Raw genomic sequence first — 26,534 nt, 5'->3', positions numbered from 1 at the left:
AGACAATTGTCTGTGCAAGTTTATTTGATTTGCGCGGCAAAATTTGGGGATTACCCGTAAAAATATCTCGCCAACAATAAAATTGGAGACGAATTAAACCGTATTGGTTGCGAATGGTTCAGTAAACTGTATTTCAGAAAACAGGTGGTGCTGTATTTGTTACTGTGTTATTGTTTTAACAGTATTCGTATTTTGTCAAAACACCAGTTACATTTTGCAATAGTTGGATATAAAAAAAGTTTGAGGCACATTAAGTAAGCAGTAAGCAGCAAATAAAATGATATGAAACAAAATTATTTATTTACCTTTTTTGTTTGTATTAAATAATTGTTACTTATTTTGTTTTTTCCACAGCTACCCATTGAACAAAAAAATAGGTTGTTTTTAACTGATCCTAATATATATTGCAACAACTCTACCATGTTGCATAGATCGTGGATTAAGCCAAATGTTTCTGCTCTGCACATATGGATTTATTACTCATGTGAAGCCATCTCAACTTTCTGACACTGTTTTGAGGTAACCAATTTACCATGTTAGTTTTTAACTGTTTCAAAAAAGGTATGTTCATATTTTTCTACTTAACCTGTGTTAAAGTGCAACCATAAGTTTTGACCATGTGACAAGAGATTGCCTAGTTCACTTCAGTTGAAATATATATTTGTTATTTTGTTGGTCATTGACATTTAGTTTTTTGATATTTCGTCCCAGGGTTGTGTCACAAACTTTGAAGTAGCCAGGTGGTGTGTTACTGCTCAAATCCCACACTTTATAGACGAAGGTTGGTTGTTATACATTTAAATATTTTTTGATGATAATGGGCTTGTTGACGTTATCTTTGATTCATTACATAGGACTTGCAGTTCATTAGGCTGAATATTTACTTTTGCAAAACTTGGGTTGATGTTGCCATTTTTGAAAAATTGGATTTGTTACTTCAATTAAAGGGCATTCAGCAATATATACTTCTTTACTTTGCATCGTACATAATGAGTAACACAGTCTGATACTTAATATGTTGCTAGAATGATTTTAAGCTTTAGGTATTTGACAGAGGACCTCAGTGTTAAAACTGCTGATGGTTTCCTAGCTTGGTATTGACAATATTGTTGGCACATAAACACATACTTTCTTTACTGGGAGGTGTTAAATCCTTTTGTATTGGTTTATTTAATTGTTAATTGTGAAATAAGGGGTTTAAATGAAAAAAATATTGCGCTAAAAATCTGAAATAAGTTTGCAATTTGTTGCTAAGGGCTAGTTGCACTAAATTCCATGCATTAAAATTAACTGTATTTACATCAAAACAAAGTCAAATGTGACAAATTTGTTGTCATTTTTGGCACACCATATATAGCTGCTATCTCATGTAGTTATCAGTATGTTTTCAAATCCTATTGTGGCCATCACAAAAATAAGGACTTCATTTTTATTGGTTGCGTTAAGATTTATTGTTTGAGAAAATGCAAAACATATAAAGGCCTACAGTCATAAGGTGCCAACTTTGAAATGTTAAGGTATAGCACAAAAGCATTTTTACTACCAGGGTCTTCCGCTACTATTACAAATGAAAATGATTGCTTGTTTGTGTGCAATAATGCCACTTTGAATATCACAAAAAAGAAATGCCTGTTTCTTATTGCAACAACATTGATGTGCTTTAAACCAATTTGCAAGTGTTTGAATTCCAAAACTGCTTTAGGCTGTTTTACAATTGTAATGAATATGAATAATTAATTAGCTGACAATAGCCGGTTGATTCTATGGTGTTTGTTATGTATTGGTTCAGAAACACTTTGTTAGCTGTGTATTATGCATGACAAAACTTAGTCACATTCTCAGGTATAAGGCATATTCAAAAAATTGGAGTGGGGTTTCCTCTTTCAAAGATGAATCTCGGTTAAGGTTGGACACCAATCTGAATAATATAAAAATATTATTAGATACATCCAATTTATATATTTATAAAGTGATTCATCACAACAATGCAATGTCATGTGTCACAATGGGAGATTTTTTCAGTATTATGTGAAGTTTAATCCTCAGATTTTACAACATTGAAATCAAAATTTGTCGTTGTTATAAAAATGTCGGACTTACTTGTGACGTTTGTTTGGATTCACCCATTTTCACAGTGTCAGCCCCAAATCTTTATTTTTTGGTTTACCAGTCTCTAAAGTCAGAAATGCAATCCCCAATATGCTTTAATTACAAACACTTTTAATAAGCAATTTTAGTTTGCTGTTTCAAACTTTAGCCCAATCAGCCTAGAGGTTGTCTTTACAGCCCCAAATATGTGTTAAAGAGCCTGGGCTTTCCAGACAATCAATTCTCACAGGAGCGATTGGTTTTTGGTCAAATCGTCGCTGCTTTATGCATGACCACAATGCCAATGGGCTATTTTTTGCTGGAATTTATCTGCAGAGTTTTTGGTTGTTTTGTTTCACATTCACAGATGTTGCATATATTTGGTGGCAGATGTTACATATAATGTTGGTCTACGAGGGCATACAGAATTTATTGTTATATTCCACACCTTATCATACAAACATTTGTAAAATCTCTGTCATTCATTCATATATACATATTTTTCTATAACACAGGTTTCTCAGCTGAATGTTTCATCAATGCAATCTATTAAGTATGTCCATGGAATTGCAATGTTTCTCCTACATGTGAAGGTGTGTAGAAAGTGCAGGAGTGCACAACCTTTTAACGATATAAGCTCACATCAACAGCCACCAAGTGTGCCGATGTGTTTGTACATAAATTTAAGATTTAAGGAAATAGAAGAATCTCCCAATATCCCATTCACTGGTGTGTAAAAGTACAGATTGGTGTCTAATTGCATCCATAGTCTTAACTTGACCGCTTGCTTCTAAATTTGTGTCACATCACCATACATTATAACATGCATACAAACAGTCTAGCCGCTAGACTCTAATATCTTCTAAGCATGCAATGTGTATATATTTGAGACCCTGAAATCTGTTACATAAAAAAACAGAAGGCACACAGGCAGTTTTATCAATGCATGGTTTATTATCTCACAGTTGCCAGTGTACTTTTTCAAAAATGGTCGACTGCATAAACTTTTATCTATTAGGACAAGCTGCTGTACTGTCACATTTTATACAGCTCTAACTTATAGTTAAGCATTGAATTGAAATGGTTAAAATTTCATCCTGGCTTTGTAGCAAGCTAGTAACAAACAACTTCCATATAAATATATGTCATATTAAATTTGGAATTGTTTTCAATTTATTTAAAAAAATGTTGTTCTTCCGTGATAATATTTTCTTTGCCTTGTAAAACACTATTAACAAATTACATCGTTAAACAGGTGAAAAACTTCCTTATTTGGTCGGTTCTTGGATCAGTGCCCAACTTTTGGCATCCCTGACCCATTTGAATTACCTTCGCTTGAATGTTATATCACTTGTCAATACAAAATATCAGTTTCTTCATCACCATGTTAAGTCCAGTGCCACAGAGGATGCTTTTAATGGAGGCAGCTGAGAATCAGTGGATGTTACCAAAATAACAACAATCAACAAATCACTGAATGGGCTGCAAAAAGAGGTAATATGAATTAATTATTTTTGGGGTTGTGAAACATACGGCCATTAAGCTCCATGAGATAATGTTTCTCAACCTATTTTCTTTGGTTGCCCATTTTCATTGCACATAAATTCTGTGGCCCAGTAAATTTTTATGAAAGAAAACAACAACTATAAATAAAACTGCAGTTCAGATACAAAAAAAATAAAAATAGAAAAAGATAGATTTTCTTAAATTCACAGGTCTATAAAACTTGGTTAAAAATGTTATCGGTCTACAAGCTCGACAAAAGTAAAAACAAATTCTATTTTGGTGTTTTATAATACACATTATAGTTTAATTATGTTTAATTTCAGAATTTGATTGAAACTGAAACTACCATTGCAGGGATGTGTTGAGAAACTGGTGGAGAGATGTGAATACTTGTTACAACTGTTTTGTTACTCTGATGGTTGGCTTGGTTATCAAACACATACAGAATTTATTGGAGAAAAGTCATCAGGATGGACTCGACTGATTCTGTTTTAGGTAGGAATTTTTTACATTTTTTTTCACTTCCTATATTGTGGGTTATGGTTTATGGATGTGTCAGATATACATATATTCTGTTTTATTACATTAGGATTATAGATTTCAAACTAGCATTCATTGAGAAAAACTCTAATATTTACTTATTTTGGTTCAAAGTTGCATCCAAAAGCCTGAAAAAAAAATCATAAACTGTATCACTAGTCAAAGAATTTCCAGCCCATTTCATATTCGGGTTGCAAGTAATGTTTAAAAGTAAAAATTTATTGATATATCCAGGGGTGAGGTTTGGTGACAATGAGGGGATGTGACATTTATGCTTTCAGTTTTGCCAACCTAAGTTGAAAAGTAATCATGAAATTTATTACGTTGGAAGGCATAAATATGAACATTGTCATTTGTCAGTTTGGCTAAATGCACAGCTGAGTAAACTGCAGGTCCACATATGTTGTGAATGTCATTATGATTTAAAATACTGTTGTACACTAAGGCTAGTAATATGGTACTTTTTTGTGAGTTCCTGACAGTAATTTAGTAATTGCCGAGTTTTACCCCAGTGACCCCAACTGTTAATCTCAAAATGTATCCCCCCAAAACATTGTCTAAGGTTGTTATGCCAACTACCTAAAATATGTTAATCTCTGTGTTTGACTTTACAGAACCAAACATTTTTATGCTTATCTTGTTACTTGTTAGTGATATGAAGGGCCACTTCAATTACACCTGTTTATATCCACTTGAGTCACTTGAGTAAAAAATTGATAAAAAGGTATTATTATTATATTTGTTGCAATGCTTAGGTTTTCCATCTACTTCGATCCTTTGTTGCTTTGCTGGAAAAGAGTGGAGTAGATCATGAAGAGATTAATATCAAACCACAAAGTCAATGTTACAACCCAATTGGCAAATTCAGAAGAAACAAAACATCTATGGACTGGTTTTTGCTGAGGTAGGATTTTCTCGTTATTGTGTGATAGGTAATAAGGCGAGTGAGAGTAAAATATATTACTAAATGACAGCTTTGAATAAAATTGAGGTAAATAAATGTATTTGCAAGAGACAAACACATTAATGTAGGGTTTTAAGCATGTTGTTGCAAACCTGTGATGAAATATTGATTCTTATCCTGTATATGGTGGATATATAAATTCATGTGGTTGCTACATGGGTTCTGGAAAACATTTTATTCAATGATCAACGACACATTGAAGTAGTAGTTGGTTTATAAAACATATTTGAAAACATTTGGTGTAAGATGTTTATGTGCTTTTTGTTTTTGTTCACTTAATGCTTTGGCCTCCAATTTACCATAAGCCACTGATTTTTTTCTGGACTTGAAAAAGACATAGACCCATGTATCTTAAATGACTATGAAATGTGCAAGATGCAATTTCCATGTAAAGTTTTCTTTAATCAGGTAGAGCTAATTTTGGCAGAAAATTGATTATAATGAGTTTCAGCATTGTCATGCACAACTGCATTTGGTCTTCAAGCCATAAAACATAAGATGATCTAGCAAAAAGGAGTATTTGGTGACACAGTTTAAAATATCTTAATTTGATAAATCTCTTGTTGCGTATAATTTGATAATTTGATAATCCCAGTAGCTTAACACCAGATATTATTGGAGTTACTTTCGTTAATGCTTTTTTTTAAGTTTGTTTATTGTGTAGATTTGTTGAAGTGGTTGGTTCGCTGCCTGGAAGTTCTGCTGCACAACAAGCGACCCCAGCAGATAAACAGACAGACTCTGAAAACCCTGTAAGACTCTAATTGCTTCGACAAAGTGCAGCATACAAGGCAGGCTCCCACATCAAGGTCCATATTCATCAACGGCCACCTGTGTGCTATTGTGTTTGTATGTATATTACAGTTTTAAGGAAATATAACTTATGTCCCAAAACCCCATTCACTGGATCATAAAAGTACAGATTCGAGTCCAATTGCATGTATAATTTAGCTTAACCACTTGCTTCTAACAGTTTGTCACATCACTATTTACATTGTTACATGTTAAGACAATAGATTGTTTTTAAACAACATGCATACAAAGAGTATAGTCGCTAGGTTCCTATATCTTCTAAGCATGTAATATGTATGTATTTGAGCCACTGAGATCTGTTACTTAAGAAGCCAAAAGCCACAAAGGCAAGTGTATCAATACATGGTTTATTGCAGGGGTGTCCAACTCGAATACACCGCCATGCCAATTTGGTTTCAAAATATACTCGCGTGCCAACGTTTGGTACTTTTTCCATACCATGTCCTAAACGTCTTAACGGTACGGACTAATTCCGAATATTTGGCAAATATGTAGAAACCCATTAAATGGTAAAAAACACATATTATGTCGCCAAATGCGAGTAAACTTGTCTAGCAGCTAGACTCATATTTTTCCTAAGCTTGCAATATTTATATTTTTGAGCCCCTAAAATTTGTTACCAAAGAAGGAAAAGGCATTTGTATTAATACATGGTTTATTATATCAAAGTCAGCAGTATGTACATTGTAAAGATGCTCTGACTGCATAAATGTTTGTCTATTAGGACAAGCTGCTGTACTGCCACATTTTGCAAACTTTAACTTATGGGTAAGCATTAAATTGAAAGGTTAAAAATTCATCCTGGCTTTGTAGCAGGCTTGTAACAAACAATTGTGACTTCCATATCAATATCTGTCATATTAAATTTATGATTTTATGCACTTTTTAGAAGCATTATGTACTTTTTGCTTCTCTGATAATGTCTTCTTTTTCTTGTAAAACCTATTAACAAGTTACATTGTTAAAACAGGTGAAAAACTTCCTTATTTGGTCGGTTCTTGGCTTACTGGCCCACTTTTGGCATCCCTGGCCAATTTGGATTACCTTTACCTGAATTTTATATCACTTGTCAATATGAAATATCAGTTTCTTCGTCACCATGTTCATTCCGGTGCCATAGAGGAAGCTTTTTACAGATTCAGCTGAGTTTAACATAAAGAAGGAACTTAGAAGAAGAGGTGTATGTTACCAAAATAACAACAATAAACAAATCAGTGGATGGACTGCAAAAAAAGGTTCATGTGGAATAATTATTTGTGGGTTGTGAAACATAACGGTCATTAAGCTTCATGAGATTATGTTTTTCATCTGCTGGTGCATCAGGTTTTTTGATAAGTTTCAGATAGAATGTTTCTAATTTCACATGATACATTGAAATTAGGACATAAAGCAGTAAAAACAAAACAACAAGAGATTTGTTTAGAAATTATAAAATCACAGGCCTGTAAAACTTGGTTAAAAATGTTATCGGTCTGCAAGCTCAACTGAGTTAAAAAACACTGTATTGGAATATATTTTGGTGATTAAGAACAGTCAGTAATTATGTTTAATTTTATAATTTGGTCAAAACTGAAACTGCCACTAATCAAATAATTTCCAGCCAGTTTCGTATTCTGGTTACAAGTAAACATTTAAGAAAAGTTACATGGCCACACATACCTCTGGGCTATTTTCTTTTTGGAATAGAGTTGCAAGGTTTTTAGTTGTTTTGTATCACAATGAAAGATGTTGCATATATTTAGTGGCAGATGTTACATATAATGTTGGTCTACGAGAGCAGAGGCAGAATTTATTGTTATATTCCACTCCTTACCATACAAACATTTGTAAAATCTCTGTCACTCATTCATATATACATCTTTTTCTATAACACAGGTTTCTCAACAAAAAGTTTCTTTAATGCAATTCATGCAGTATGTCCATGGAATTGCAACAACACAATGTTTCTCCTACATGTGCAGGTGTGTAGATAGAGCAGTGGTGCACAACCTTTTAGAGATATATGTCCACATCACAGGTCAAAGGCCACCAGTGTGCCAATGTTTGTGTATGTAAATAATTACAGTTGTAAAGAAATAGAATTGTCTCCCAATCCCCTATTCACTCGAGCATAAAAGTACAGATTGGTGTCTAATTGCATCTATAGTTTTAACTAAACCACTTGCTTCAGCCTAGCAGCGAGACTCCTATATTTTCTAAGCATGTAATATGTATATATTTAACCCTGAAATCTGTTACTTAAGCAGCCAAAAGCCACAAGAGCAAATGTATCAAAACACTGGTCATTATAACACAATCGCCAGTATGTAAATTTTAAATGATGCTCTATAGCAGGGGTTGCCAACCTGTGGTACGCGTACCACACCACACGAAGGTTTTTCAAGTGGCGTTTTTTTACAAAAACATGGATTCACAACTTTTAATTTTGTTTACAGTAACCACAGACAAAAATCTCAATAAATTTAGTTAAGGCGCTTTAGTGTTATTTTAGCCAATCTTATAAATATGAATAAAATATGATTCGATCAAAATAGTTGTTCTGCAAGAAGTGGTACCAGTGGCAGTACAGAGTGTCCAAGTGGTACGAGATCGTAAAAAGGTTGGGAACCCCTGCTCTATAGGGACAAACTGCTGTACTACCAAATTTTGTGAAATTCTATCTTATGGTTAAGCATTTTAATTAAAAGGGTTAAATTATCCTGGCTTTCTAGCAAGCTTGTAAATCACAACTGTAACTTCCATATACATATCTGTCATATTAAATTTGGAATTGTTTTCAATTTATGTGAAAAAATGTTGTCTTTACTTCTTCTGTGATAATATTTTCTTTGCCTTGTAAAACCACAACACTATTAACAAGTTTCATTATTAAAAACAGGTAAAAAACTTCCTTTTTGGTCAGTTCATGGATCACTGCCCTACTTTTGGCATCCCTGACCCATTTGGATTACCTTCACCTGAATGTTATATCACTTGTCAATACAAAATATCAGTTTCTTCATCACCATGTTCATTCTGGTGCCACAGGGGATGCTTTTTACAGATTCAGCTGAGATTAACATAAAGAAGGAACTTAGAAGAAGAGCCGAGTGTTATCAAAATAACAACAATAAACAAATCAGTGAAAAAAATTTTTTTTTTTTTTTACATTTTTTTTTTTACATATTTTTTCACTTGCTATATTGTGGGTTATGGTTTGTGGATGTGTCAGATATACACATATTCTGTTTCATTACGTTAGGATTATAGATTTCAAACTAGCATTCATTGAGAAAAACTCTAATATTTACTTATTATGGGTCCCCTTCCCTGAAGGGGACACATATTGTTTTTGTCCGTATTTTTTTTTTCTTTTTTCTGTCTAACGCTGGTTTGTAACGCTGGTTTGGTCAAGAAAGAGTGCTTCAAATTTGTTTAAATTTTGACATATGTTAGATATTAATCCAAACTTGGTCCACCAGAAGTTTGACCCCAATTTACCCAGCGGTTTACCCACAGGCCCCCGAAACGTAAAATTTTTAACGCTGGTTTGTAACGCTTGTTTAGTGAAGAAAGCGTGCTTTAAATTTATTGAAATTTGGACATATGTTAGATATTAATCCAAACTTAGTCCACCAGAAGTTTGACCCCAAATTATTCAGCCGTTTACCCACAGGCCCCCAAAACGTAAAATTTTTAACGCTGGTTTGTAACGCTCGTTTAGTAAAGAAAGAGTGCTTCAAATTTATTGAAATTTGGACATATGTTAGATATTAATCTGAACTTGGTCCACCTGAAGTTTGACCCCGAATGACCCAGCGACACACCCACAGGCCCTCGAAACGTAAATGTGTCTAACGCTCGTTTGGTCAAGAAAGACACACACAGACACAAAAGTCCCAAGAGAGTACGTTTACGAATAACAGGGCAAAGCGGGAGGGCTCAGCTTGACGTCGGACAGACGTTTTACGAGACGTCATTTCGTTGATTAGAAATCAGCTGTTTTGCACAGCAATGCTAAGTCGTTTTATTAAGTTATCGCTCACATTTTCAGTTTTGGCAAAGGTTTCACACATATGACGCGATTTAAACCTAACAAGCGTGCTTCGGTTTCGTATAATGTCAAGCAAAACTTTTGTTAAACAAACTAAATATGTAAAAATAAACTTGACTTTTTTGCAAGATAAAAGTTTTTTTAAATGCTCGTTGTCAGGTTGGCCGCTGCATGACCACGGGTTACTTGAGGTCAATTAGTAGGTATTACTAACACAGTTCAGAACTTTCTTTCGCCATAACGTAGCGTTTTTTTTTTTTTTGAATCAAATACTCAAGGCATGCATAAATTAGGTCAAACGGTGTTGTTGAACACCAAGGACGGCGTGCTATTGAAAACGGTGTCAAAAGGTCAAACGGTCGTTTGGTGTGTGCACCCTAAAGGTTACTACAGGTCAATGGTACTCGTTTTGCGAAACAAAGTTAAATGAAAAACTTGTTTTGCAAAACAAAGTTAAATGAAAAGTTATGTATACACTTGCAGCAAATCGCTTTATAATTGTCTGTAACACAACTGTTACAGCTTTCTAGAAAAAATTGTGTTTAAAACCCGACATTGGATGACAATATCTGGGTCAAAGCAAGAGATTAAATTGAAAGTATTTGTTTCATTCTTTTTTAATGTTTTTGTAATTATACGACAATAATAGTGCAAAAAAATACAACAAAATTTTTCATTGTTGGGTTATTGCTTTCTAAAAATTTGTTCTTAAGAATTTAAAAATCACCGCAACATTTGTTTACCGTAAATCCGCACAAACACGCGTGTGGGGACCCATTAGTTTTTGTTTACAAAAACAACCATATGTGTAGATCAAATGATGTGTATAGTAAATTGGTAAATATCGTATAGAATATATAAAATGGAAGTATATCAGAAAGCCACCATTCTAGTTTTGGTTCAAAGTTGAAGCAAAAAGCCTGAAAAATGAGACAATCATAAACTACATTATTAGTCAAATAATTTCCAGCTAATTTCATATTCTTGTTGCTTCAGTCCAGACAAGCCCACTTTATGCTTGATAATGTATTTATCTGTGCACTGACCTCGGGTTCTTTCTTGCGTTTGGTGCATGGTTCAGTCTATTGTAGGCTGCAATTTCATGGCATTTGTACCCTTTAGTTTGCAAATAGGAGGATTATTTAGAATAAGGTTTAATTATCACTTTCTAAGCCTGGAACTCTACTTTTGAAGCCCAGGCATTTGTTGTGGTATTTTAGCTATGAAACATAAGATGACTCAGCAAAGACGAGTATCTTGTGAAACACTTCTAATAAGGATAACAATGGCACAAATATAATTAAAAAGTGACACACTTCATTATACAAACATATCTGAATGCTCTTGCTATCATTAGTAAAATGACAGGCCCCATCATTTAAATCTGTTTATATCCACTTGAGTCACATAAAAGATTGATAAAAAGTTATTATTCCAAGATCCTAATCCTTTGTTGCAATGCTTGGGTTGTTCTACTTCGATCCTTTGATGCTTTGCTGGAAAAGAGTGGAGTAGATCATGAAGTGATTAATATCAAACCACAAAGTCAATGTTACAACCCAATTGGCAAATTCAGAAGAAGCAAAACATCTATGGACTGGTTTTTGCTGAGGTAGGATTTTCTCATTTTTGTGTGATAAGTAATAAGGCAAGTAAAAGTGAAATGTTTTAAGAAATGACAACTTCCATCAAAACTGAGATAAAGATATAGTGATCTGTGTTAGTAAATGTAATTGCAACACACAAACACATTTATGTTAGGTCTTAAGCACGTTGTTGCAAACATGTGATAAAATATTGATTCTTATCCTGTATATGGTAGATATATAAATTCATGTGGTTGCTACTTGATTCAGTATTCTAGACAACATTTTATTCTATGATCAGCAATATATTGAAGCAGTAGTTGGTTTATAAAACATTTCTCTTTGAAAACATATGGTGTAGGATTTTATGTGCTTTTTGGTTTTATTCACTTAATGCTTTTGCCTCCAATTTACCATAAGCCATTACTTTTTTTCTGGACTCAAAGAGACATAGACCCATGTATCTTAAATTACTATGAAATATTCAAGATTTTCGAGTAAAAGTTACAAATGAGTTTGAGCCTTGTCATGCACAACTGCATTTCGTCATCAAGCTATAAAACATAAGATGACTCAGCAAAAACGAGTATTTAGTGACACAATATAAAAATATCTTGCTGCATATAATTTGACAATCCCAGTAGCTTAACATCAGATATTATGTTAATGTTACTTTCATAAATGTGTTCATTCGGATTTATTTACATTTGTGTAGATTTCAAAGATGGATGAAGTGGTTGGTTCGCCGCCTGGAAGTTCTGCTGCACAACAAGCGACCCCAGCAGATAAACAGACAGACTCTGTAAGTTTGAAGACTCTGATGGCTTTGACAAATTGCATAGTTTTGCGGAGTGACGTTTCCCCGAATTGGCTTCAATCAGGTTGGTGTATAACCTGGGTAAATCACCATCTAAGCTACATTGACTTAGTGGTTTACCTGCCGAAAGTCATTCATGTCGTTTTCTTATGGACCTGGTGTACTGTGATTTGTACAATACTGCATTGCTTGTCTGCACAAATGCTCATGGCTGACCAAAGTAATGAATATATTGGTAGTTGCTGGCTGATGGTCAATCTGGCGTCCCCTGCTATAAAGCTGACATGTGCAGCATATGATGTAGGCAACGGTGCTTGTGATTTAACTTTCTATTAAACAAATGCAAACCAGCTTTGGTCATGCAACTGCAAATGCACTTGATTTATTCTTGGCCTAAGTTTAAAGAACACGTCATGATTCTGACGTCACCAGCTTATAATTGGTTGGTCTTAGTTAATCGTTTTTATAAATTGGTAAAAATGTTTCACTTGTCATTTATTGTTGTACATTTGTTTTTTTATCTTTGCAGACGTCGAGTGGCCTAAAGGAGATGAAATTCTGCCAGACGACGCAGTGAAATTGATTCGACATTTGCTAACGAAAGATTCCAGCGATTAAACAGGCTCAATAGGTAATTATGGGTCCCCTTCCCTGAAGGCAGAGTTTAGATAAAGTTAAGTTTACAATTTATTAGAATAATTATAAATTTCTTAAAACAAACAGTTACGGAAAATCAGCGTTAGTAACAAAATCGCGGAAGTTTATTATAGTTTAATAATTAATTCAGCTTCAAGCAAGTTAAGTGGATTATAATATTACCAAACCACATCTACAAATGAAAGTATTTCCTTTCCTCAAGTTTAAGAATTCCTCCCCGGTTAAAAACTACTGGCAAATACGTTTGTCACCTCACAAATTTATTCCTATTTTCCGAAGAAATCCGATGATTTCCGATCTTCCACGGCACGTTTTAAAACTAGTTACCATGCCAACGATGTGAGAAGCAAATGATGCTTTGCATTTGTTTCCATGACAATAGAGTGACAAAGTGGGTTTCAACTTTCGTAACCATGACAACAACGTGACAAACCATTTCTTTGTTACCAGGGCAACCGATGAAGGTGACTCGACAGTTTTTTGACGTGGTTTACAAATGTCGAACACTTGGTGGCTTAACTTTGGTTTCCATGGAGATTTCTAACTTTCCCAGAGCTACGTCATTTGTGTGCAGTAAGTTGTCATTTGTGTGCAGTAAATGTGCAGTAAAATTTTGAAATAAAGTTCGTTAACTTCTGCCTATTCTGTCTTTGTATCCAAAAAAAAATCTCCAAACACAATTTAACAATTGCTGATTAAGCCATGTATTGTATTTACAAAATCAAATCAACATTTTTAATGCAAATATTTTTGCACGTATTTTAATTGTTAGTGATAATACCACGGTTTATCTGCATGTATTTTACATTGAAATTAATTTGCATAAAAATGGGTGAAATCGCTTTTGTAGAAAAAATGTAGTATTTTTTTAAATAAATCCTAATCACTAACGGTTAGAAAGTAGAATTATGCGAATTTTTATCTAGCGAGATTTAGACAATTAATTCAACAGGGTAATTGTATTTACATAATTTACACTGATACGGGAAAATTAATAAAAGTCCATATTTTCATCTTTGGAAGAGAAATGTTGATTTTATTCACATTTAAACATCATCGTTGATTCTTTAATCGCTTCACCCCAGTAGTTACCTTCTGATCTTCCCCATTCAGCGTTGAGTTTAGAATGGGAACAAACGTTATACCACCATCCACCGTCAGCCCTGCCGTATTCAACTGCACAGTTGTCACTCCACCTGTGTCACAATGTAATATTTCAATAAAACTTAACATCGATACAAACTACACAAACACATAGTGAAATATTTAATCGTGTATTTCAACCAATAGCGTTATTACGTTATCAGTTGTGACATCATGATGATTTTATGACGTCACACGGTAACACCGAATTGACTTGATTTTGGTATTTTTTGATTTTTTTGTAATATACGGTTTCAAACACGATTGATTCGTTAATGTGCTGTAAGTTTTTTTAATTTAATCAAAAATTAATTTTGCAATTTTATCATTGTGTTTTTCCGGCCGTTTATATCAGGGATGGGCAACCTACGGCCCGCGGCTCGTATTTTATTTTAATCGGCCGGACGGAATTTATGTGTTAAATCCCATTTTTGTACCAAAGAGTTGTTACATTAAACGTTGATAGTTATTAGTTTATTACTGAGAATAGGCATTGTAACGTACAAAGACAAAATCATTGTGTATTTGACTTTGCCTACACTTTTATGTTATTGCATTTTCATCGTTGCAGCCCGCCTTCGCAATATATCACTGCATTTTGGCCCGCGCATTTGTCCACCCCCTGGTTTATATGATGTTACACAGTTGTTTTTGCCTTGCAATATGACGTCATAAAACAGATTTAGAATGAAACAATATTTTAACTTATATTTTGTATTTGACAATGCGGAAATATTTTTATACTTATGTACATAAAATGTATTTACCGATCATTATCCCGATCTTTGGTGGTGAATTGCATTCCGTTGTGCACTCTCAAACTGTCACCAGCCGTTCCACTAAAGCCAGAAACATGTAAACGATAATTGTCTGATTCGTCGTCGATTGCAAACGAACTGCGAAAACAAAACACATTGTTGGTGTTTTTTGTGTTTATTATGGGTCACTTTCTCTGAATGAAACACATTTCGCTTTCCTTCATTTTTTTTCTGCCTAACGCGGATGTTTTTCTACCGTTTTGTGAGAAACGAGGTTTTCGTCTTCATTTTAGTTCTGTGGGGTTTAACATTGGCTTAAGCATGATTTTCAACCCGACAATGAATTACTGATTTTTGTCTGCAGTGGGAAAAAACATAATTATTGACAAGATTTTCGTTGGTATTAAGCAGAAAAAGACACGTTTAACGCTTTAATGTGTGCTTGTAAAAGATTTGGTTTCGGCCAAATTGCAACGAATTATTCGACCGAAACCGAATCTTTTTCGTAATGGGCGAATAAATTCGGCAAACGCATATTCGGTACATCTCTAATTTAAACCAGGAAGTCGAACCGGAATTGACCCAAACCCGCGAACCTGTTTGAGCGGTTAAATTCAATAAACCTGATTCGTAAAAGACGTTTTTCTAAAACCCGATCCGAGGTTGAACCCTATGTTTGTTCGGCGTTAAACCTGAACCAAACCGGTAAAAAAATGCAGCCTGTATTTTTTGTAATCGCCACCACAGTTTTATTGATTTCAAACAATGTACTGAAGAATACGCGAGATAGGAGCTAAAGGGCGTTTCAAAAATGGCGAAATATGGGTAGAATTAAGTTAACAAAACAGATTTTAAACCGGTTTACAAATCGAAAACCGAACTCGAACCCACAAAAAAGGTGAACCCGAACCGAACCTGAACCCGTATTACAAGTGGTTCGACTCCCTGGTTTAAACCAATTTAAATTTTCACTTGTTATAAATATGTATTTTAAGTTGTGCATTGTAAAACTTGTAATGCGCTCAAAAAATATACCTAAGTAGATTTGGTGCTCGTTGTTTGTTTCAAAATTAGACAGGGCCCTGGAGAGCAATAACATGTCCTGATACAGCACGTTTTATGGGCCCTACTCGCACACTAGTCAGATCTAGTTAGGACTGTATTTGTATTAAAAGAGAGAATCAAAATGCTATACTGGAAAAATTCACCCACACTTTGCAACTTCATAGAATTAATTAGTTTACACGTAACTGTTTATTTTAGTTTTTATATTTATGACCCCATTAAACTGTTGGACCCTGGCGCGGAACACCGGCTGCACCCGCATCTCGTAGGGCCTGATTTCAGGCCAATCGGTTCAGTGACGACTTTTACAAAGCGTCATTGTTTTTTTACTTGCAAAATAGAAAACGTTTTTTTTTTTTTGAAAACAAAAGAATAGTTGGAATATGTTTGCTCGAGGTCCCTAGAGTGGAAAAAACTTAAATGTAATTTTTAAAAATACATTCGTTTCGGAAACAAACATTTCAGGGCCGTATAATTATTGAACAGACAAATAACTGGATAATCATTAATAAATTAAAACATAGGCTAATTTTAAAGATTCGTTCTACAAAGGAAAGGTTTAAATTTATGACTAAAACGTAATTTAGTTTCTCTACTTGGTTTTCACTGTTTTATTTTTTTTACACCTTCACATGACGGTTTACTTAACATGTTTTGTACAAAGACTTGTTTGCGAAATAACAATGATTTCGAATGTGAAATGATTTCACAAAGGATGTAGATGATGGAATTTTGTCCTTTAAAGAGCTCTTCAGGCAAATGTGATTTTATTCCTTTAAAACTTTATGGGGCGAACTGACCAGAAGGTTTGTGCAAGTTTTGTGGACCAAAGATATAAAAACGATAATGTTTGAAAATAATTAAGCGATATTAGTTGTTGCTTAGTTTGAAAGATTGCGTGGCAATCATTAACCAGAAAATACACGTTTTACGTCTAAAATTTGTGTTTGTAAAACCGATTATTTGTCAATAAATTTGCACACCGCATATTCGGTATATCTCTACCTTTTAGCAGTAATATGGTAAACTGATAATAAGCGGCTCCAAACAAATCATGAAAAACTTTGACATCATTTTTGATGCATTACTTATGCGAGTAGCCTACATATTTTCTGTGATAAACGAAACTGTGAAACAGACCGGGCGTGAATTATGCTCAATAATTCCCTAGTTGGTAGCGCCTCCTTGCGACGAAATAAGCTCAATTTTTTATTTCATTAATCTTGCAATAACTTTTATTGCTCAAAATTGGCTGTTTTGTTAAGACCGGATCGCGATAGAATTTTAGTATCAATGCCGGTCTACAGCGCAAAAAAAGTTGCGGACCTTGGTCTGGCACACAAATTTACACTGACAGTGGGTTATAAAGGTAAAATGTATTTTTACTTTTGTAAATAAGGTATTTTTCAACATAACATTTTTTCTTCAATACAGATATATTTGATTTTTTTGACGGGGTTCGAACCCGATCAGAGTTTTTTATGTCTGTATGTGGATCAGCCGCGCCAGACAATTCGGCCAAGTTCCTGCCAAATTTGACCTTCGATTGCCACAATAACCTATTACATGGCAAAGTTGGAGCGCCACCATATGAGCATATTATTTTATTAATAGAAATCATACCTGTACTGTGCGTAAGCCGTTGTGGCATCAAAACCTGTCATCTTTACTTTTAGTTTGCAGTTCTGTCCACTTGTCATCCTGTTTATTTGTTCCAAACCTGGGTTGTTTAAAGTTTTGGTTAAATTCAATTTACGCTTTTAAACAAAATTATTTGCTCACCGAGCCAGAATTCTCCTTCCATGTTTCCGAATCCATCTTTATATTCCTGCCAGGTTCGGTGAAAATCCACACTTCCGTCAAATCGTCGTTGAAAAACCTGTCATGTAGGAAATGTATGAGTGTTGTAATGTCCGTTGTTGTTCTACATATTGTTTGACTTACCGTCCAACCTTCGTCACAGACCGCTTCCTTGTTGTTACTGAACCTGCGGTAACCATCGACTGATGACTTTAAGCAGCTGGTTGCCAGTCGGTTTTCCATCTCTGAAATGTACAATTGCACATTAAAACAAAGAAAAATATTTGCAAAAAGATTTTTCTGTCGCTAAATTGCAAAATGCAGAACCTTCTGTATAAAAAGGAAAAGCTAAAATAGTTTAGTTTCGAGACTAAATAATTACTTACACGATTAGAGGAAATTTGTGTGGCTGTAAGAAGTTTTAATTAAAAAATGAATGCTACATAGGTATAGGTATAAAGTTATTTTCGAGTCCCGGAAAGACTTCTGTCGTGGGTTCGAATCTCACCGCAGGCTACATTTTTCTACCCTGTGCCTTATGGGAATGCTTGGAAGAACGGCTGATTCGGTATACCGCTTTTAAAGGGCCTGGCGTGCTATGATTTATCGATAACTATTCTGCGTTCGCTGGTTTGCATAGATTTAGTCTACACAGGGACAAGTCCGGGAAACTCCGTGCGTCTAAATGTTGATTTTTGACAGCACATTTATGGAGCAATTGAAGAAAAGATTAAAGCGACTTTGTTTGTAAAGGGTTTTAAAAGATGTGACAGACTAAATAAAATGATCTCACCACCAGGGACGGCTTGTGCGAGGGGGCTGCGGAGCTGCAGCACCCCCAGTATTTTTACTTGACATTCCTGTTCCAAGTTGTTATACACAACAATCTTTACATATAGTTTTTATGTTTGATCAGTGTATACTAAGAATAACTTTTATGGCATTAATCGGCATTTTATTAAAATAAAATTAACAAAAATTTTGTATTACTGAAAAAAAAAATTTTGAAAAAATAATAATTGTAATAAGTTATCTATGGCGGAGCTGCAGCTCCAGTTTCATGACGTTTCATGACGTTTTCAGTTGTGCGCATGCGCACTTGGAAAAGCTACATGCCGGGCGAAATAGGCGAGAGGGGGCTGTGGCTCGCGCAGCCCCTCCCGTGACGTAGCGCTAGTTGTGTTGTCTGCTTCGCGTCAGTGAGCTTCAAAGCCAAACCCGTGTACTGTGTTTTTAAGTTCGGCAGTAAGTGCAGTTAAAGAATTATTTTGCTATCATTAAATTTGTTGTTTGACTGTTAGTCGTGACTTTTTAAGATGACTGTAAGTGGGTTTCAGTTTTTACAGTTATCATTGAATTAAATAAGTGTATCTAACACCTTGAAAAAGAAAAAAGGGCCATCTAACACCTTCAAAAGTCACAATTAACCTTTATAATAAATAACTGAATTAAAAAGAGTTATGAAAGTATGGGACAAAACATCTGCTACTCCAATGTCATGCAGGAATAAGCAACAACAAGAAATACTTAGTTTTAGTTCCTAATGCTACCAAACAATAATTAAATTTGTGACTGTGAAGTTAAATGCCTTACTGAAATTCAGGCAATATCAAATGCAGAACAAACAACTGCAAGCAACAGGAATTTTGAAATGAAGACAAAAAAAGAGTGAAGACAATTTAAAGTGTGGATTTCTTAACACACCATGTGGACAGTATTTGCAACCAAGTGCAATCATGTGTATTGATATAATGGACATGTACTGTTTGTCTAAACAGTAGCTGCTAAATTGCTTCACAGGAATTGTTTCTTAAGAATGATTATTCTACAGACAAGATAGTAGTGACACCAAGCACATCCTATTGTTGACAAAGAACAGCTAGCTACTCAAAATGTTTCTGTAGATCTGATGTTCATGATTACTTTGAAAATAATTAATCTAGAGGTGATGTTTTGACAAGTTAAACTACTAGGATGAAAATATCCTTTTGCTGTTTCCATGATTCCTTCAAAGGCAAAACAGTTCTTTTTAACACTGACAAAGATGTCAGTTTTGCTGAGGAACACCAATATATCCAAAAGACTTGCAGTGCTAGTATTAAATAGAAAAACAGTTTCTTAGTTATCATTTGGGATTAAGGAAGAAGCTATCAATTATCATGCCCAAACTATAACTTCATGATTCATTTTGGTTGGAAAAAGGAAGCACCAGATTTAATAGTGTGGTTTAAATTTAAGTGGGAGTGTTATAAATTTTAAAGCTTGAAGGCGGTTTGAACTTAAAAAAGGAATTAAAAGCCATTTGCCAGCAAGCAGCAATTATTGCAGTTAAGAAACTAAAATACAATTAATAGTCTGTACACAAAAATTCAAGAAAGATGTTTAAATAAACAAGTTCTGAAACCAATGTAATGTGGTTGTTAAATTTGTTAGTTATGATACCAATAAAAAGTTGTATGGCTAGTTTTTTTGTGTGACAATAATCTGTGAAGTGTCATAGAATATGTTGAAAACGCTGACTGTGACTTAATTTAATTAAACGAAACATGACAATTTTTGTTGTCGAACTGAAATTCCTGTTGTGTTTTACCGTATTTACAACCGCTTCGTTTCGAAGCTGTGCCACGTATGTTTTTGTTTTTCACATTATTACTGAACGTTTTTGTGTTTAGCCCGTCGCTGTGCAAGTAAACAAAATACACAAATGATGCCGTCTGCTGTTTGCACTCGTGTACATTATTACGTCACAATGGGCAGCACCATAGGCGTCGATTCCCGGGGTGGCAAGGGTGGCGTGCCACCCCGCCAGAAATTTCTGGGGTGGCGACCGTTATAAAAATCCTATGCTGCCACCCCAGGAAAAATTCCTAGATTTGCCCTAATACTCTTGCTTTAATATATGTGTGGCTGTGCCAACATTAGGATTTTCTTAAGAGCGAGCGATCGGCGCGAGCGACGTAACTTTCTGTAACGCAGGGAAATAACCATCTGACGCGTCATTTCTTCGTTTGCCTATAAGATGCTGTGGCACATGCATTGAATTATCTTTCATATAGTGACGCAATAAAGCATTTATTTTGTACTGTAATGGTCATAATGGAACATAAATAGGGTTGAAATCAATTGGCCTGACTGTTTTATTGCTTTTAGGTGTTTTTAGTTTGTTACTGCTAATAAACATTTACTTTTTTTTTGTTTTTTATAAGGCCTCGGGACCTGCGATAAATAAACGATCCGTTTCTTCGAAGTAGGTTGGTAACCTTGCAAGTGTTTAGAGTCGTAACTGTCATCATGTGTTTAAAAAAGACGCAGTTCATAACCGTGGATTTTCCTAAACATTTTAAACTGAAACGTTATTTAGCATTCCTTTAGAGCAGGGGCGGGCAACATACGGCCCGCGGGCCGGATCCGGCCCGCGACGGGATTTTGAGCGGCCCGCAGACAGTTACCGGTCTTACATGATAGTTTGGCCCGCGGCCACAGTCTGTCGCAATTCCCCACTACTTGCTTACTACGTCAAATTATAGTTGTAACGGACAGTAACGCTCCCCAATAGCAAAAAACTTTCCCGCCGTTGTTACCATTAGTTGTAAAAATTTTAAACATTTTGCATCCTAAACCAACCCTCTTTAGCCGCTAAATAAATAATTCAGCTCTTTACGCCACTTATCGAAAATTAAGCACTTTTGGATCTCCTAGGAGGCACCACGTCAGTAGCTCTACCGCCTGCTTTCAGGTAGAACTACTAACACTGTAATTTGGCTGGCCCCTGGTTAAAAATTGTTCGATAGGTGACGCAACGGAGCATAGGCGTTTATGGTGCTGACTCAGCAATTTGGGTATATGGCACCATAACCGCCTATGCTCCGTTGCGTCACCTATCGAACAATTTTTAACCAGGGGCCAGCCAAATTACAGTGTTAGTGGTACTACCCTTCTTTCACGGTTTCCTTTGTTTCCACATGTGTAGCCTCGTTAGTGTTTCAGCAGTATCTAAGTCTGTGGTGTATGCATTAAATTTGCTGTGGTCAATAATTTTATGTTATATCAGTTAGATTGTTCGGACTGTATTGTAATTGTGACGTTCTTGACTGTATTTGGTTTAGGCGGTCAAAATTCCGTTGTAAATCACTGGATAAATACGCGATTAATGTATCGATTCAGGAATCCGGCCCGCCAAGTACTTCATTTTCCCATATCAGGCCCGCCGACTGAAGAAGTTGCCCGTCCCTGCTTTAGAGTGACAGATAACAAAAAATGAGTCAGGCAAGCATAGAAACATTTTTTGGTGCTTCAAAAAAAAGACGCACGGAAAAAGTAAACACTAGTGATGAAGTAGAGCATTCGGAGGTACCTCCAATGCAGCAAGAACCAGTTTTGGAGTTGCCCGGTCCTTCAAGCACACCACAAGTAATGCCAACAGACAGTTACGGCAGGTCAGCGCAACGACATTGGTTTGTAAAATTCCCATTTATGCGCCTAAATCAAGATAGTTCTTGCCATTGTTCGGTTTGTGTTTGGGCTGTTTCTAACAGGCGCCTAGAAACCAAGTATTTGACAGTTTAAAAAGGGAACGAAGTGTATGCAAAAACATCAAAGCTCAAAAGCACACATGAGTGCAATGGCGGCAATGAAGGTACTTTTTTAGTACAGTACGATAAGTTTTTATTATTTCAATTTAAATTTTTCGTTCAGGTAGTAACAGAGGAACCGTCCAACCGATGTCGGATAGATAATTCTGTCATCGAGAAGCAGAAAAAAGACCGTGTCGCTTTGACAGCTATATTTGATGCAATACGTTTTCTGGGCGAAACAGGCAACGCCTTTCGTGGACATGGGAATGAAAAGATTACAGGCAGTCTGTGGTCTGTGTTAAAACTAATTGGAAGATACAATTCAGATATCAGTGAATACATTTTCAACGACATAGCAACCAAATTTTTGTCTCCATCTGTGCGAAACGAAATGATCGAAATAATAGCACTTGGAGCACAACGGCATTCACTTGGTCAAGTTCATAGAGAATCCAAGTCTGTGCTTTCATCTGTTTTGTTTTCAATAATCGTTGATGAAACGTCGGGTATTACACGGTTAGAGCAGGTGAGCATTTGCTTGCGTTATTGCGACAAAGGTTTGCAAAGCAACAAGCTGTTTCTTGGTTTCTATGAAACCTCAAAATGCGACGGCGAAACTTTGCATAAAATAATCAAAGACGTGCTGATAAGGTACAACTTGCCTCTTACACAAATACGTGGACAAGGTTATGATGGTGGATCAAACATTGCCGGAAAAATTAAAGGTTTTTTCACTGCACAGGACACCAGCTTAACCTAGTGTGCCAGGATGCTTGCAAGAAAAATGTTGTGATACGCAGTGCAATTACTTTTTTATCAACACTAGTAAATTACGTAAACGATTCACCAAAACGTTGGAGCACGTTTACCGCCCTCACAGCGGAAGCATCAGAAGGTTATGCTCGCACAACAAAAATACGTCCCATTTGTCCGACACGATGGGTTATACGGTTGGTCAGCATTGACGCTGCGTTGGAAAACTACGCAAACCTTCTGACATTTCTTGACGAAGTAAGTCAGGACCATTCGCACACCAGTGCCGCCAGAGCATCTGCTTTTTCCCACTTGGAAAATATGGAAAAGTTCAGCACATACTTTTCACTGCGGGTTGTACAGAGACTTTTTAGGACCATTGGCCCAATCCATGTTTTGTGTCAGGGAAGACACATCACCACTGGAATGATGCAGCAGGCAATGGCGACGCTGGCTGATACATTAGCTGCTGATGGCAGTTCCTATGAAAACGCGCGTGCTTGTTTTCGAGAGGCAGAAAAGCACGCAAGACAACTCGGAATATCATTGCCACAAATTCCAAGAGCTGGCAAGCCACGCAATCGCTTTAGTGATTCATCAGAAAGTGACACCGAAAACTACTTCGTTTCCATTTACATGAATGTACTGCAGACAGCGTCGAAGGCAATCCTTGACCGTTACGCTTCAAAATCACTTCGCACTGCCGACATGTTACGAAGGCTTTTGGAAGATCCTGACATGAAACAAGCAGAATTAAGGGAAATTTCCGACTTTTATCGAGAAGATTGGAGCATTGAAAATATAGGACGGGAACGCACACAATGGTTTGCTCGTTGCAAGCGAGCAGATGTTAATATTTCAATAAATCAGCTACGAGAGGAAATGCGAGAAAATGAAATGTTAAGGGACATGGCACCCAATCTCCACACTGCTTTGGTCACCTACATTGTTCTTCCAACTTCGTCTTGCGAGGCTGAACGATCGTTCAGCGTACTTCGTCGCCTCAAGACTTATCTTCGTTCAACGCAAACACAGAAACGCCTTAACAATCTTGCCATTATGACAATACATAAAGAAGCCACCCAATCATTAAATTTAGAAGAAGTAGTAAAAGAGTTTGTGTCGCGCACTCAAACACGACGCAATCGCTTCGGAAGCAAATAAAGTAGGATGAAAAAAAGTTTTGTTTAACGTTCGTTATTTCAAGTTTTTCGAAAATAAACGTGATCCATTGTACTTTTTTATGGTCAAATATTATTTAATTGCATATGCTTAAATGAAGCTGAACTCAAAAAAACTCTGTCTGTTGTTATAAGCATCTTCTGCATTGTCTACTAGATCCTAAAATCTAGACTAAACGATAGTGGAGGTACAGGATGACAGTCGATTACGGAAACCGACCTCCTTTACGCACAACGTCAGTCGCGTACCCGAATGTAGTCACGCCATGAAGTCACAAACGAACGTTATAAAATTGCCGAACCGTATGGGTTCGTTTAAGTTTCGCCACCCCACCCGAAAAAAAATTGCTAAAAAATCGACGCCTATGGGCAGCACCCCCACAAATTTTAGGCACGAGCCGCCACTGCTCACCACATAACCGAATTTTTAGCAAAAAATTAATATAGAAGCCAAAAACTTGAAAAATGAATACAAGGGTAATTTTACGACTAGTAACTGCTTAAAAAGACAATGGGTGTGCTGATTGAAACTCTGTTGTTGGATTCTATGGTTGACAAACCCTTGATGCGCCAAATGGTTTATTAATTCTCATTCCAATATAGTTTCGGCCCAGAAAGTTGCAGACCGGTTTAAAACTTTAATTTTTGTCACGGAACCAGCCTTTAAAAACCACAAATGTTTAACCGAAAAACTAATTACAATTATTACAACTTTTGTTCAATGTGAACCATGAGCAAGTTTTATGCGGCCCAGTGGTTGCGGACCGCTGGTTTTTTGAAACTGCAACAGTTTTTTATACTGTATGGTACGTTTTGGTGGAAAGGTTTTCTGTTGTACTTCGTGTACCGCAACCCCCTTTTGAAAGTTTGCTGTGTGTAGAACTGCAAGTTTTGTTCACAAGCTTTTAACAAAAACATGTTAAAGTTATTTTAATCGCCAGCTGTCTGAGTGGTTATTGGGTGGTTTTATTTGTGTTTTTTTCAAACTGAAATTTCGTTTCACAAATTGCGTTTTTAATAACTTTCAGTTTGCAGAAAAACAAATGTACCTCGAAGACTTTCTCTTATTTCGTTCACATCTCTGTTGAAGTCTTCCAAATTTAAAGCCTCTCCGTCTTCGCCATTATCGCCTTTAGGACCCACCGGACCTTGTCTGCCTGCCTCTCCCCTTCGGCACACACCAGGCATTCCAGGGTCTCCTTTGGGACCTATGGGTCCGATAACCCCGTTGTTTCCGGTAAATCCCCTGGGACCCATCTTGCCTGGTAACCCAGTGTCCCCCTTTTCACCCCTCCTACTAATCAGGTTTCCAGGCGTGACAGTGACGTTATCACCGCATGTTGCGACGGTGACGTAACTGCATTGCTGCTGTCCGCTGACCAGTGATGTATAATACAGCAAAATTGCTGTCAGTTGTAACAACATGTTTTAAAAATTATATTATCTTCTGCCAAGAAATAACATATACAAGTTTAGAAGGTATTTGTTTGTGTTCAACATTCAAAACAACTGAATATTTACCCTCCGAAAAATGGTTTTACCAAGCAAAGTTTGCAACTGGGCACGTTGGACTACAAGTTTTGACATAATGTTTCAAAATTTTTGTGATAAACCTTTGGCATTGGCGTGAACAGTAATAAGGTTTATAAAGTAACATGACGCCATTTATGGTTGAACCCGATTTGTAACTTCAAAACTTGAATTTGTTTCTTAAAGTTTAGTATCAGACTTGGCATGATTTAATGGAATTCCTTGAACTTTAGTGTTAATACCCTCTTGGGCTAATGCTACAAGTAATTTATAAACCTGTACTAAAACTTAAACAAAGTTCAAACCAATGAGGTGATAAAGCAAAAGTTTCTCAAAATACTCAACAACAGTTATTAAATGCTTTTACCTTAGAAGCTAAGCGTTAAAAAGTCTTGCATCAGATGCTTTTTCCAGACCCTTTCACCTTCTTAGGCCAAAATTACCCCGCTTTCAACGATGCCACCATAGTAGAGAAATAATGTATGCCACAATTAAACTAAGAATCATAAAATAGAAGGTGGACGTCAAAATTGGAAATACGAAGGCAGCATTTGTTGCATGACAAATAATTTTCGCTATTTTATGTGAACAAACCAAATCAAAATGTGAAAAAGTAAGAACGTGGTAAACAAAACTGCTCTAACAAACGCAGTTGAGTCTTAAAATATCTGAAAATAAAAATGCTTTCACACACAAAAAAATAAATCTAACCTTTAAACTTGTTAA

At 35.9% G+C, this 26,534-nt stretch overlaps 2 protein-coding genes and 1 long non-coding RNA gene across 3 annotated transcripts in view; 2 read left to right on the top strand and 1 right to left on the bottom strand.

Moving 5' to 3' along the window:
* Positions 1-720: 720 nt before the first annotated feature.
* On the top strand, positions 721-15,956 carry LOC145228677 (uncharacterized). The gene is made up of 9 exons (XR_013860165.1): positions 721-781; positions 2,604-2,681; positions 3,344-3,582; positions 3,918-4,089; positions 12,246-12,411; positions 12,877-12,978; positions 13,284-13,395; positions 13,455-13,577; positions 14,090-15,956. It is a non-coding gene; the product is annotated as an uncharacterized LOC145228677 (long non-coding RNA).
* The window catches only part of LOC145228669 (centrosomal protein of 104 kDa-like), a 47,942-nt gene continuing 28,996 nt past the window's right edge, over positions 7,589-26,534 (top strand). Inside the window, exon 1 of the transcript XR_013860146.1 lies at positions 7,589-7,872. The gene's annotated coding sequence lies outside the window, so the exon portion shown is untranslated. The remainder of the gene's footprint in view (positions 7,873-26,534) is intronic.
* On the bottom strand, positions 14,900-25,719 carry LOC145228721 (uncharacterized). The gene is made up of 5 exons (XM_080093963.1): positions 25,328-25,719; positions 17,915-18,015; positions 17,753-17,849; positions 17,594-17,690; positions 14,900-15,043 (listed from the first exon to the last, which is right to left on the bottom strand). Exons 1-5 carry the CDS (start codon positions 25,701-25,703, stop codon positions 14,911-14,913), a joined length of 804 nt encoding a protein of 267 aa, XP_079950089.1. The 5' UTR covers positions 25,704-25,719; the 3' UTR covers positions 14,900-14,910.

This window comes from Phallusia mammillata, chromosome 5 (assembly GCF_965637545.1).
Source record: "Phallusia mammillata chromosome 5, kaPhaMamm4.hap1.1, whole genome shotgun sequence".
NCBI classification, from domain to species: Eukaryota; Metazoa; Chordata; class Ascidiacea; order Phlebobranchia; family Ascidiidae; genus Phallusia; species Phallusia mammillata.
Note: the sequence above shows the minus strand (reverse complement) of the source record. Positions and strands in the feature narration are given on the sequence as shown.

Coding starts and splice junctions, on each gene's coding strand:
- LOC145228721 (XM_080093963.1), bottom strand. CDS start 25,703: ATGTTGTTACAACTGACAGCAATTTTGCTGTATTATACATCACTGGTC. Junction 18,016..25,327: donor AATAAGAGAAAGTCTTCGAG/GTACATTTGTTT, acceptor TGTACATTTCAG/AGATGGAAAACCGACTGGCA. Junction 17,691..17,752: donor GGAAGGAGAATTCTGGCTCG/GTGAGCAAATAA, acceptor TAAACAACCCAG/GTTTGGAACAAATAAACAGG.